The following is a 15020-nucleotide window of genomic DNA, read 5'->3' as shown; positions in this document are numbered from 1 at the left end:
TTTATGGTGCCCAATATTCACTAGATTCTAAATGATAGAAAGTGGGTAACAAGCTGTTTTCAAATTTGTGATGAATATAGAAAGTCCTTGAAGCCTTAAAAAAAAAGGTCACTTTTGAACATCTTTGGGTCTGCATTTCATAGGAGAGGTTTAGATATTTAGGTTTAGATATTTCTAATTTTTTTCATTTTGTTTTAGATTTACATGTTTATTTCTAAGGATATAGGAATAAATTCAGTAAGTAGGCAAAAAGGATAGAAAATTTTGAAGGAACTATGGATGCTAGTCATTTATTTATTTATTTTTTTGTTTAATAGTCATTTATTCCTTTAGTTGAACAACTTCTACACACAATCAAAATGTATGGGCTTTTTGTTTTGTTGGGTAGAATGGAATTTAATTCTCAAGGCTTTATGAGCCTGCTTTAGATTATTTCCTAGAAATCAATTGACTTGAAATTGCTGGAGAAAAATCAGTTCAAGAAGGGCATCAATTAGATTTTAAAATTGAAACACCTATAATGTCCGCAAACCCAGAATTTGAAGACTAAGGGGCAATTCCTCCTCCACATTCAACTTCACCCTAGGAAAGAGCAGCCTAATCTACAGGAAAAGATTAACAGAAATGAAACAATGTGGTAATATACTTAATTGATGGACCAACTCGAAGAAAGATTTGGGGGATTGCTTCACCAGCAATGAGAAAAATAGCCACACAACATAAAGTTACGCAGGTAACAACTTTTTAAGTACCCTTGTGTGAGTTGCCGGTGACTTAACTGAGCAAATAAGTACTTTAAAATAGCCAGACATACATTTGCACATGTGGCTTGAGGATTCAATATGGTTTCAAACTGGCATTATGTACTTTAAAAATCTTGATCAGGACTTCTTTCTAATCTTGCAAATACTTAGCAAAAGCCATGGATTCACCAGCTACCCACCCTAGCCTACAAATCTTAAGTTAAACAATGAATACTCGAACCTGTTTCAAAAATATACTGATGTAAATGTCACAGAAAACTGTTGCAACAAGTTCAAAACGCTGTATACACCAAGCCACATTATTAAACCAGCTTTTACTCTTTATGTGAACTTATAGGACATGGTGAAGACTTTTGCAATTTTGTTTAGCCTAGATTTTTTTAATTTCTAAGATTCTTTTAATTTTCTCACAACAGGTTTATTCCTCTGAAAGTTCGACTGCATTTGGGGAGCTTTTCCCCTTTCAGAAGGAGCAATTACACAAATGAAACACTGAGTTAAATTTTAAAATGTGGGCTTTAAATTTGAATGCACATGACCATGTTATAGGATTAGGATATCCTCCTCCCATCTTAATCAAAATCCAATCTTTAAAGTTTGAACTGCCACACTCCAAAAAGCCCAACCACTAGTGGAGCATTACATCACCCCAATGAAGTTGTAGGTTTTGTCACATGCACCAAAAAAAAATCTACAGGGCTAGTTCCAGCACCCCTCTTTTAAAGAATTTATTTGACACCTATTATACCAGGTAGCATATTTTAAACACTGACATATAACTCCCTAATAAGATAAAGCAAGACAGAAAGTTTATCTTATTAGAAACAAGATACACCATCACTTATTGTCTTCAAACATTATTGCACTTTAAAACTTTCATAATTTGACAAAGCATTCATGAAATAATCTGCAGACTAGTTTTAACAGACAAATAACACCTTTAAGCAGACATGACTGTCCTAAATTGTTTATTAGGTATGAACTTTACAAACATCATACTTATATTAGCGAAAACGGTGGAGCTGGAGGTTATTGCGCCTTCTCCAAGCTGCACCGCGAAAACCACCAATAGTGTGGTGGAACTTGTGGCCCTTTCCAAGGCCACGACTCTTCTGGCCTGCAGATGTTAGGTCGCGCATCTCCCTGTGCTTGTGGACTGGTTTAGTGATCCACTGGGTTTCAGGATTTCTTCTGATAGCTTTATGGAATGGATCAATGAGGATAACCTCAAAGAATTTGTATGTGGAATCTTCACCAACCCAATAAGAATTCAGGACTCTCAGAGCCCCACAGTGGCGTCCAACTCGCTCATCAGCAATAGACTGAAGGCTTCCTGCAAACTTTAGCTGGTTAACACCATGATGGACAGGCTTGCCATAGGTGGCACCCTTAGGAATTGGGCGTTTGCGGCCACCACTGCGCACACGAATCCTGTATATGACATAACCTTGCTTGGCCTTGTATCCCAGTCTGCGCGCTTTATCCGGCCTAGTGGGGCGGGGAGCCCTGTGGAGCGCCCAGAGCTGGCGGTACTGCCAGCAGCGGACCCGCAAAAGAAAGCGCATCACATCCGACTGCTTCTTCCTACATAGCTCCTGGATATACTTGTACGCGCCCATCTTGGCTTACCTGAAGGCTGCCACCGAACCGAAAGGAAACGGATGCTAGTCCTTTAAATAGGAAGAGGGTTGCTGACAAATTCCTCCTTGTACACTCCTTTGATCTCTTTAGAACCATGGTTGTGCCTCTACCTCCCAGTGGTGTTTTGTTTGTTTTTTAGAGAGAACCTCAGAAGAGGTACATCAGATAAGTAGAAAGGAGGAGTGAGGTAGGGGCTCCTGCTCCTGTTTGGAGTAACAGGTCCTCCCTCACATCGTGCTTGTGTGGATACACAGTCCCACACATGCAGTTTCAAGGGGGACATGAGATGAGACCTCACGTTCTCTTCTGGGTCCTGTCAGGTGTCCTGGTGCTGTATGTGACTATTCGGATACTTGTGGTAGAGATGTAATGGGAACTAACAAAAACTTTAAGGAACCAAATGAGTAAGGTGAGTCGGGAGGTAAAACATATCCAGGGAAGTTTTGATGAGGATGGGGTTGGAAGTAAGAGAGGAATGAAAAGGACAGAGCAGGGCTCTGCTCTGGGAGCCGGAGACTGTGGGAGGGATGACAAGTGTGGGAATCTATGGATCTTTATGGGCCTGGCAGTACCTAGCATAAATGATGGCCAAAGATAATTTCACTCCAAGATTGTGAAAACATACATTTTTCCATGCCTAACATTTTTTTCTCTCTAAAATTGCCAATTCTGGTGAACCCAGCTTTTTTTTTTTTTTTTTAATTCTTCACTCTGTTTCCATCCCAGTCCTGCTCTATGACTAAGGTTTCTTCCTCTTTTGGGGACACCGCTTGGAGATCTTTACTGTGTGGTCCTAGATTCAGCCACCATGGCCTGCCTTCTCTTCATTCCAGCAGCCATGAAGCTTATTTCTTTCTGAGCAGGAGTTCACTCCTAGTGCTGTCGGGGCTCACAGCCCTGTTAATGAGAGCACATATCGCTCTGTATGTGCTGCACATATTAATTCATTCAATCCTCCAAATAGCCCAGTGAGGTAGATACTATTGCTATTATCATGATTCCCATTTTATATATGAGGACACTCATGTTAAATAACTTGCCCAAAGTCACAAAGTGAGAACTTGGCAGAGCCAGGATTCCAAGCCAATCTGCAGGGCTCCAAAGATCCTGCTCTTAACCCTATGAAATGCTGTTTTCATGATGTTTCTTTCTTGCTTCAAAACCTATCAAGATTTGTTTTAGGATTAACTTTTAGGATGATTGCAAACTCATTGGTCAGACCTGGAAATCTGTCTGTCAAGTGATTCCACCTAACTAGGCCCGCCTTTCAGGAGGTCACTCATTTATAGCTCACCAGTCCCCACACACAGGTTCCCCTTGATACTGGAAGCTGTGCCTTCACCATTCTGTTTTCTACTTCTTATAAGGTGTAACTGAGTCAGTATATAGTAATTTTCCCCTTCCCTGAGTTCCTATGATTTTGAAGTCTGAGTTAGTCAATGTAATAATTGGTTACAGTATGGTCGTTTCCCTCCCCTATGTTTATTTGTTTGTTTTGATATTGGGCATTGAATCCACGGGTGCTTTACCACAGTGTTATATCCCCACTTCTCTCACTAAGTTTCTGAGGCTGACCTGCACTTGTGATCTTCCTGCTTCAGTTTCCTGAGTTGCTGAGGTTATAAGCATGGACTGCCATGCCCAGTTTCCCCCTATGTTTTATATCATTAACTGGATCTTAGAGTTCTCCAAGGCAGGACACAGATATTCCATTTAAATCTGAACTTTCCAGGCCTCCATTTTCTTCTCTGTACCATGACAGAGTTCTTAATCTTTTGCCCATTTCTGCAGTTTTGCCATGTTTCTGGATGTGTTAGAATATACAAAAAAGTGCTAGAAAGAAATAGACAATTAATTGTTATTAGTTGGTTTGACTTGTCCTGAAGACCTGCTCAAATGAACAAAGATGAGGACTTTTGCCATTTGATTAGATGAGGGATTTTGGAAGCCTAAAATCATTGTAGGTTTTCAACACCTATTTCCAATGATGGAAAAAGGAATGATAAAAAAAAGATTGTGTTGACATTCCTTTCAAGTTTCCCTTTCTAGTTTCAACTGCTTCATCATTAGCCCATGTTTCACAGGAGCAGCCTGGATTATTTTTTTGTGAAGGCAAGGCCTTGATCAGATAAGGAATGTGCCTCAAGACTTAAGACAGCCCAAACCTAGGAGGTAACCTGAAAAAATGGTTGGGATCCAGTAAGGTAGCTGGTCATGAAGTGAAGCTAATTTGATTGGCTGCCTCTGGAATTAGACTGAGGGTTGGGTGGAAAAGTGGACAATGGGAAGCAAATAAGGGATGCAACAAAGATGTCAATTAGAAATTGAACAGATGGTAGAGGTAGAGAGAGAAAAGAAGAGAGAAAAAGATTGATAAAGGACAAGAACAGAAAAGACAGCCAGGCTGAGAGCTGCCCATTTTCACTATAGCTTTTGATTCCAGTTCCAGTTCTGATCCATGTATTTCTTTTGGGTATACAAACTTTTTATCATTAAATTCATTTAGCTAACCATAACATAGTTAAGTCACACAAATTTGCCTGTGCAAACAGCACTTTGCATTAAAAACAAAATATAGCCATCTTTTCCTCAGAGATATCTGTTGAACATTCTGTATCTTCAATTAATTGTGGTTCAAGAGAGAAAATTTTATTCAATGTTTTCTTTCTTTTTTTTTCCCCTTAAACCCAAGAAAGTATTTTAGGATAAGACTTCAAAGAATCTTGGAGGGGGGAAAATTACCACATCACATGAACAAGGAAAAAAGGGTTTTGTCTTTAAAACAGTATCTTATGCAATTATGAACCAAGAGAATTTAATTACCATGGGAATTATTCAAAGAGGCACATTAACTGGCACTATGAAAAAACTTTGTCCAGTATGTTCCTCCATATCCCTGAAACTCAAGTTGAACATGGCAAAATCCTGGAACAGTCAGTCTAAGATTGTGAAATCTGTTTGTTGCATCTAACAAAGGTTTGTTGATCATCTTCTGTGTGTTCTTACCCTAAATTCCCACCATGTATTTTGGAAATTTAGTGTTCCTGTTGGCTGTTTCCAGTGTTTACTTTTGCACCATCCCTCTCATCATTCTTCAACCCTTCTGTTCTGCGCATAAAAGCAGACAAAAGAAGCATTCAATATGGCAGGAATGTGACTTGTCACAGTCAGGCAGGATTGACGACGACATTGCATGGCAGTGCTGCAGTGAGTTGAATTCAGGAAACATCTGTGAAGGGGCTTGTAATGGAGCCCATGTCAGAGACTGCGAGGAGTTCAAAGAAACGAAAACATTTGTGTTTTCAAGGATCTGATCAAATGACTTACCTTTTGTTAGGAAACAGATCCACCACTAAGCACCATACATACACAGAGAATGCAGTGACCTGAAGAATGGCAGGAACATGGATGAGGAGTACAGCTATGGAAAAAAGTCCCTGGAGGTAAAGAATTTCAGGTTAATCTTTGAATAAAAAGGACACACTATTGATCATTGGAGATAAAGTGCAGCATTCTTAGTTTCTTACAGCTCCCAGTTAGAGAAGGCTGCCTCACGTGGGATTAGGTAACAGCTATTATGCAATAGCTGTAGAATGCAGCTTGTGTGTGAGGCAAGCAGTGTGGGAACCTCTTAGGAACTGGCTAATTTGAATTGTTACACAGCTCTAGACCTAGAGTTGTTTAGCACCTGGTCTGGGAGTGTGAGAATCCATGATTGGGACGACTGGGATATGCTTCGTGGCCCCAGAGAGTGGGAGCCTCATAAGGGAAGTGATTTCCTGTGTGTGTGTGTGTGTGTGCACGCGTGCACATGTGTAGCTTAGCAAACTATCCTCAAAGGGGAATTCAGAGTTTCTAGCTATAACTTCAAAACTAGGTCAAGACTACACTTGTGAAATATTATATTACAGTGCTAGAGCGTATTGCACTTAACTCAATTGGAGGTGGGCAGGTGGGAAGGCATGAATTAGGACATCAGGTTATAAAATTAAATTGAGAATAGATCTCGAAGAGGCTTGAACATCCGACTAATCAATACTGCACTCACAGAAGTCTGAGAAATGTGATCTTTTTGAGAAAATAATGAAAATATCATAGGGAGATAAATAAGTGAGGTGCTATATTTACCCATAATATTTTTTCTTTATAAAATTTACCTTCAAAACAGGCACATCAGTGGTAACAGTATTGTGTGGAATTCTATAATCCTAGGGGACATTATTGGATAAATGAAGACAGAAAATATTAAACCAACAGTGTAACAAAGTAAAGATATTTTACAATGACTATGTTTGTGTTAGCATTAAGTTGTAAGGGGAGAAGATACTATATGATAGATTTAAAACTTTCTTTCCTGAATTCTGAAACCATATATTTGCCAAATAGAAAAACTATTCACTTATTTTTGGTGGCTCTATTTGAAAATTAGCATGTTAAAATCCATTTAGCACATATATTTCTAGGTAAAGTTGTGAAATAATAATTAGTTACCATAAAGGTATAAGGAAGTTTTGGCAAATCTGGAAGTTATTGATCTGTGATAATATTTTTTTTTACAAAAAATATTAAGTGGATGAAGTACAAATTTTAGCCCAAGTGAAACATATATAGTGGATGTAATGGCATCACCCAGATATTGCCACTCAGGACCAACATTTGCTCTTTCCCTCAACAGTTGCAGATAGCTCACCAGGAAGGCTCTCCTAAGGACGTGTTTTTGTCCTTGTTAGGAGAGAACTGTTTCACCCATACTTTGATTGTCTCTGGGCAGGTATGACTGGTTATTGTCAGGATATACCCCCCTACAACTGCAAATTTATATGAGTCAATTTGAGCTACAAGGTGATTAATATTGGATTAAATACTATTTTTGGCTTGTCTGAGAAGATGCTTCTGGATGAGATAAGCATTTCAATTGGTAGATGTGGTAAAAGAAGATGGTCCTTCCTAATGTGGGTGGACACCATCCATTTGTTGATAAACTAAAGAGGACATAAATGTGGGGAGAATGATTCTCTCTCTTTCTCTTCCTTTCTCTTTCTGTCTGTCTCTCTGTCTGTCTCTGCCTCACAGCTTGAGCTGGGAAACCAGTACTCTTCTGCCCTCAGAGTAGAACTTAACCCCATTACTCTTCTTAGTTCTTAGGCTTTGGACTAGGACTTGAAAGTACATCAGTTTTCCTGAGTTGTCAGCTTGTAGATGACAGATCCCAGGACTTCTCAGCCTTGTCACATAAGTCAATTCCTTGCAATAAAATGGTCTCTCTCTATCTGCATAAGTGCAAGTGCATGTGTGCATGTGTGTGCATAATAAGAGAAAAATTTTAAGATTTCCTAATTTAATAACAAGGGCCAGAGGATGAAGGGGAAGAGAGATAAGGGAAATTAATCATTGAACAGCTGCAAGCTGCAGAGCAAGCTAAATGATTTAACAAATTCCCGAATGTATGTTAAAACCTTGATCCAAATCTCCAGTGGCTGGACCAGGAGGCTCCCTCACATCTAGCCTCAACCTCAACCAGTCTGGAAGCAATAAATACTACTTTTCCCAATGAAATATCACCTTATTTCAAAACTTTCCCCACTTCATGTTATCCCACTCCTCTTGTCTATGAACACTGTAGGTTCAACGTAAACAACTTGTTTTCCTTCTCCAAATTTTCATTGTCAAAACTGTTCTGGGCTTATAGGTCTGGTGAAAGTATTTCCTTCCAACTGCTCTCTCCTCTTGTTGTTGGTAGCTGAGGATACTTGTCGTAGGATACAGTCCTTTTCTGGTTAACCTCTGTCAAGACTCAATAAACTCTTTTATTTTAGAGATTCCTTGGTCTCAAGAGTATTTTTCTTCCCCAGGTCTAGGACTCCTGGTGCAAAAGGTGAAAGCCTCTGTTGATTTTATTCTTGACCTCCATACCCCATTCAGCTTTTCTCAGTGTGCTCATTCCTACTTCCTCCACTTCTCTACAGTTTCACACTCCCAGAAGTACTCCCGGTAAACTCCCTGCACACATCTCCATTGTGGTCTATTTCATAGGGAACCCAGCCTATGAACATGGACATGGACATCAACTGAACAATTCTCAGAGAATGTGTGCAATTCTGTAGGATAAAAATTCCTCTTATTCCAAATTGAGAGGTAGATGGTAAAAAAAAAAATACATATGCATTTTAAAAACCTTTAATCTATCTTTTAAAATAAAAAAATGGTATTTGAATTACTGAAGACCATAGAAAGGAATAAAGGCTTGCTGATTCATTTTATAATGTTAGTAGGACTTTAATACTAAAAGTTGATCAATATATTATAAAATGAAAAAGCCCTATAATTTCCTATAAGAATACAGAAATAAAAATTCTGTACAGCATATAACAATTGATTCTGGCTGTGTATTAAAAGAACTGTATAACATGGCCTAGTAGAGTTTATTCTAAGACCATAAGGATGGTTCAATATTAGAAAATCTATCAATGTAATTTATTACATCAACAAATTAAATGAAGAAAGCCAATGATTATATCAATAGATGCCTGAAAGGCATCATAAAATTCAAAACCCTTCCTAATAAAATTCCAAGTAAGTTAGAAATAAAGGAAACTATTTAAATATGATAGATTCTTTTTGTGAAAATCCAATAGCAAACATTGTAATAAACTAAGAATTTTTTTCCATTAAAAATGGAGTTGATTTCTTATTAGAATTAATGTAGAAGTGAAGTTTCTCTCACCTTTCAACTGGCTCTGGATGCTCCCCCACTGCAGTGAGGTATTTAAACCTCTCTTTCTGGCATTATACTGAGACTCTTACAGGCAGGTATGTGCCTTAAGAATTTTTGATTTCTTAGTGGCCGGCACAGTTTCTGATACACACACAAAAAAAACTTGATGGCATCTACAATGGAATGAGTATAATAGCAGAATTTTATACATTATGAAAGGCCACTTTTCCTCCCCCCAAAATAGGACTGTGTGAGTTTGATTTACATATGAGATGCTGAGCATGCCATGAACATAATTTGTAAAAATTACTTCCAAATATCTAACCCAAGAATTATATGTGCATCAGGATTCAAAAGAGAAATGCAAATCAAAACTACTCTAAGATTTCATCTCACCCCAGTCAGAATGGCAGTTATCAAAAATATAAGCAATAATAAGTGTTGGAGAGGATGTGGGGAAAAAGGCACACTCATACAAATTGGGACTGAAAGTTGGTGCAACTACTTTGGAAAGCAGTGTGGAGATTCCTCAGAAAACTTGGAATGAAATGACCATTTGACCCAGCTATCCCACTCCTTGGTCTATACCCAAAGAACTTAAAATCAGCAAACTATAGCAACATAGCCATACAATGTTTATAGCAGCTGAATTCACAATAGCTAAAGTGTGGAAGCAACCTAGATGTTTTTCAATAGATGAATGGATAAAGAAAATGTGATATATATACACAATGAAATATTACTAAGCATTAAAAGAGAATAAAATTATGACATTTGCAGGTAAATGGATGGAGTTGGAGAATATAATGCTAAGTGAAGTAAGCCAATCTCAAAAAACTATTAAGGCCAAATGTTTTCTCTGATTAGTGGATGCTGATCTATGATGGGGCGGGGTATGGGAAGAATGGAGGAACTTTGAATTTGGTAAAGGGGAGTGTGGGGAGTGGTTATGAGGATAGGAAAGATGGTGGAATGAGATTCGTGGTGGATTCGTGCAATGTGTGATTGCACAAATGGTGCATCTCTACACCGTGTGCAACCAGAGAATTGAAATGTTGCACTCCATTTGTGTATAATTTATCATACATTCTTCTGTCATGTACAACTATATAGATAAATAAAAAATTAAATAAATAAATAAATTTTAAAAATAAATTAAAAAATTTTAAAAAACACTGAAGAGTCCAATCCTTTCCACTTTCTATTATGCTATGCTTTTCTGAGATTTTAAAATACCACAGTTTCTGATAGTCATTTTTGAAGCTTCTTCCATGATTGTTCTAGGATTTATCCATCACATATAGATAATGAACTGTGTAAAGCTTTAAAAGGCAATATAGTTCAGTTCACTTAGCTTAAGTTTATACACCTTTGGAACCACAGGATTAAAAACAAGAAACAAATGAAAATCCAAAAACTAATTGAGAAATGCTCTTCTAAAAGGAATTTTGGTTTCATGTCCTTCTCATCTTCTAAAACCAAATTTTCTTCAAATATATTTTTCTTTCAAAATTGCTAAAGACATCCACATACTAAATTTCTCTGGAACCCTGAGCTCTCTCACTCGGTATTAAATACAGCCTTTGTCTGAAACTGGCTGCTACCTCTTCAGAAGTGAATGCTTTGTGCTGTGAGATTTATGACCCTGAGGTGGAAAATAGAGGTAAGATGGTCAGGAGGACCCCACAGCAGAAGGATTGTCTTTCTTTACCTGTTTATTCTGTGTGTTCCCCAGTTGTGTTCTTTGGAGGTGGTAAGGAAACAAAAAAACATGTTCTTATATGCCACAAATCTGAGTACTCTAAAGAGTGATTTAAAGAAACATTTTCTTATCATCTTTCTTTCCTATCTTCATCATCTACCTACCAATACATCTACTCACCTACTTACCTATTATATACACTCTATTATCTGTTTATCTATCATCATTCTTATCATCTTCATCCTCATCCTCATCTATTTCTATCTACTACCTGTTTGTCCATCCATCCATCCATCCATACATACATACATACATACACTTTTGGTTTTCCTAGACTCTCATCTCACCTCTTCAGACCTGGAAAAAGTACTCTAATTTTGGGAGAATCCATACTCTTCCCCTGCCAGCTCATGTGGTTGAAGGAAACGGATGCTAACCTCACCTTTAAGGGAGGACGTGGGTTCCAATACTGACCAAGGAGGGGAATTCCTGGAGCTCTGACCAGAATTACCAGGAAGAGACTCTCTTCAGAATTGCTAAATCAGTAGAGTTTAATCCTGGAATTGTTGGTGGCCACCTTGCTATCACAAATGGAGAAATTATATGCACATGAAGTAAAAAATAGAGGAAAAGGAATCAAGTGATGAAGGAAGACACATTTTTGATGAGAACATTTGAAAACTGGAGTCCAGCCAGGCTTGAAGCTAGACCTATAGACTTCAGTCATATGATCCAATAAATTCTCTTCTCTCTTTCAACATCAGTTGGAGAGGAATCATCTTTCAGCTGCAACTAAAATGCGTACAACAACAGGGTCTCTAAATGCAATTTAGGGGAGTTGGAAAAGGCTTCCAGGGAAAGCAATACCAAAATTGCCTCCCAATGGAAGTTAGGCTAAGAGGGAAGAAGTGTTTTTTGCAAAGAAAACATATTGGAAAAACAGGTTGAGGGAGCTCAGCTTGTTTGAGGAATTGAAAATGGTTTTGTCTGGTTGGCACACAGAAAGCAAGAAGGGCCAGCCAGAGGCAGGAGCACACCAAGGGGACATGAGCCTACAGAGGTCACTCTGGGTCAGATAATGCTGAACTTTATCCTCCAGGCAAGGGGAAAGGTGCTAATTAGGGCAATGGCAAGATCTGTATTCCTCCCTCAAAGTACGCCTCTGACACCAAGTGATTGTAAGTGATTGAAGAGGGACAAGAGAAAACTGAACACAAATTTCTTTATGCCCGAATAAAGCACCATTGTGTATTTATACCACATTTTCTTTATCCATTCATCCATCCACAGACAACAAGGCTGGTTGCATAGTTTGGCTCTTGTGAACTGTGCTGCTATAAACATGGGCATGCATGTTTCACTAGTATGATGACTTCAGTTCTCTAGGATAAATACCAAGGAGTGGTATAGTTCAGTCATATGGTGGTTCCATTTTTAGTCTTTTGAGGAGCCTCCATTACTACTATCCATGGTGATTGTACTAATGAACAAACTCACGAACAGTGTAAAAGTATTCCTTTTTCTTCACATCCTCTTTAGAACCTATTATGGCTTGTATTCTTTTTTTTTTCAAGTGTAGGTGACATTTAATAATGTAAGTAACCACTAAAATAGTAGAAATATAATGTATAATTTCCCTAATAGTTCAGAAATAGGATGTTTAACTTCAAATCATTAAATAGGAAAAATAAGGAATATAAAGGACTTATCAAATGTCACAAACTAGGGCATTGTAGAAATAAGGATAGAAATCAAAAGTCTGGATTCTGAGGCTAGCATTTTCTTCTATGGAAATACTCTGGCTATGTATTTACCAAACTTAAATATTTTAGGATGTAAGTAAGCAAGATTTGTGTTCTTAGCTGTCTTTTTAAAAATTTCTTTCATACATGACAATAGTGGAATGCATTACATTCATAATTATCCATTCACAGCACAATTTTTTATAACTCTGTATATAAAGTATGTTCACGCCAAATTATGCCATTATACATTAGCTCTCTTATTGACTTTTTTGCATTATAATTCTTAATACACCTTTATACTACAATTTATCATATTTTCTGTTTGTATATAAGGTATGTTGACACCAAATTCACATCTTCATACATGTATTTTGTATAATGATGACCATCTCCTTCCACCATTCTTGCTATTCCCCTTTTCCCTCCCTTTCCCTCCCACCCCTATTCCCTATCTAGAGGTAATCTACCTCCCCTGCTTTCCCTCCCTACCCCACTTTGAGTCACCCCCCCTTATATCAGAGAAAACATTTGGCATTTGTGTTTTTTGGGGATTGGCTAACTTCACTTAGCATAATCTTCTCTAATGCCATCCATTTCCCTGCAAATGCCATGATCTTATTCTTTTTTAGTGCTGAATAATATTACATTGTGTACAAATGCCACATTTTTTTTATCCAATCATCCACTGAAGGACATATAGGTTGGCTCCACAGTTTAGCTGTTGTGACCTGCGCTGCTATAAACAATGATGTGGCTGTCTCCCTGTACTGTGCTGTTTTTAAGTCCTTTGGGTATAGACCAAGGAGTGGGATAGCTGGGTCAAATATTGGTTCCATTCCCAGTTTTCCAAGGAATCTCTATACTGCTTTCCATATTGGCTGTACCAATTTGTAGTCCCACTAGCAATATGTGTGTGCCTTTTCCCCCCATGTTCTCACCAACACTTATTGTTGTTTGTATTCCTAATAGCTGCCATTCTGACTAAAGTGAGATGAAATTTTAGAGTAATTTTGATTTGCATTTCTCTAATTGCTAGAGATATTGAACATTTTTTTTCATATATTTGTTAATCAATTGTATATCTTCTGCAAAGTGTTTTTTCAGTTCCTTTGGCCCATTTATTGATTGGGTTATTATTTTTTTTTTGGTGTTTAGCTTTTTGAATTCTTTATATATTCTAGAGATTAGTGCTCTATCTGATGTGCAAGTGGTAAAAATTTGCTTCCAAGTTGTAGGCTGTCTATTAACTTCACTGATTGTTTCTTTTGCTGAGAAGAAGCTTTATAATTTGAATCCATCCCACTTATTGATTCTTGATTTTAATTCTTGCGCAATAGGAATCTTTTTAAGGAAGTAGGGGCCTAATTTGATATGATGGAGATTGGGGCCTACTTTTTCTTCTATTAGACACAGGGTCTCTGGTTTACTTCCTAGGTTCTTGATCCACTTTGAGTTGAGTTTTGTGCATGATGAGACATTAATTTCATTTTGTTGCATATGGATTTTCAGTTCTCCTAGCATCATTTGTTGAAGAGGCTATCTTTTCCCCAATATATATTTTTGGTGCCTTTATCTAATATAAGATAACTGTAATTATGTGTGTTAGTCTCTGTGTCCTCTATTCTGTACCACTGGTCTTTTTTTGGGAGTAGGCAAAATTTTAAAATGGAGAATTTAAAATTTCAAAATGGCAGCATTGTTTTAGTGACACAGAAACAAGCTCTCACTTCATGTCTGATGAGGGTACTATGTTCTCTCACACTTTGGAATTTGATGAAAGAATTGAAAGTACTACTTTATTAAGATCAGTATTATAAAAAGTAAGAGGTTATAAATTATGTTGTATAAAAGGACAAATGGAGATGGTTATCTTTCTAATTGGAGTGAGATTAAATTTCTGTATAGTTTTGATTTGCATTTCCCTAATTGCTAATGATGTTGAACATTTTTTTTTTTCATGTATTTATCGGCCATTTGTCTTTCTTCTTTTGAGAAATGTCTGTTTAATTCATTTGCCCATTTATTAATTGGCATTTTTGGTGTTAAGTTTTTTTGATTTTTTTATACATCTCTCTCACAATAGTAGCTAGCAAAGATTTGCTTCCATTCTGTAAGTTCTCCCTTCACATTCTTAATTGTTTCCTTTGCTGCATAGAAGCTTTTTAATTTGATGCCATCCTATTTATTAACTCCTGGCATAATTTCCTGGGATTTAAGTGTCCTATTAAGAAAGTTGTTGCCTATGCCTATATGTCAGAATGATGTGGTGTCTACGTTTTCTTCTAGGGGTTGCATTCTCTTTGGTCTAATTTGTAGGATGATCCATTTTAGTTGACTTTTGTTCAGGTTGAGAGACAAAGGTCTAGGCTTATTCTTCTACATAGGGATAACTAGTGTCCCCAGCACCATTTTTTTAAAAAAAGATTATCTTTTCTCCAATGTGTTTTCACATC

The 15020-nt window shown here is 37.4% G+C and overlaps 1 protein-coding gene across 1 annotated transcript; it reads right to left on the bottom strand.

The window, feature by feature from the left end:
- Window positions 1–1551: 1551 nt before the first annotated feature.
- LOC114096586 (large ribosomal subunit protein eL15-like) lies at window positions 1552–2415 on the bottom strand. Its single transcript, XM_034636538.2, has one exon. It carries the CDS (start codon window positions 2381–2383, stop codon window positions 1769–1771), a length of 615 nt encoding a protein of 204 aa, XP_034492429.2. The 5' UTR covers window positions 2384–2415; the 3' UTR covers window positions 1552–1768.
- Between the last annotated feature and the right edge of the window lie 12605 nt (window positions 2416–15020).

Source organism: Marmota flaviventris, chromosome 13, assembly GCF_047511675.1.
Source record: "Marmota flaviventris isolate mMarFla1 chromosome 13, mMarFla1.hap1, whole genome shotgun sequence".
Classification (NCBI taxonomy): domain Eukaryota; kingdom Metazoa; phylum Chordata; class Mammalia; order Rodentia; family Sciuridae; genus Marmota; species Marmota flaviventris.
The sequence above is the reverse complement of the archived record's forward strand: the minus strand, read 5'-3'. Positions and strand labels throughout refer to the sequence as shown.

What these genes read in the sequence shown, in the direction of transcription:
- LOC114096586 (XM_034636538.2), bottom strand. Translation starts at nt 2,383, where the DNA reads ATGGGCGCGTACAAGTATATCCAGGAGCTATGTAGGAAGAAGCAGTCG.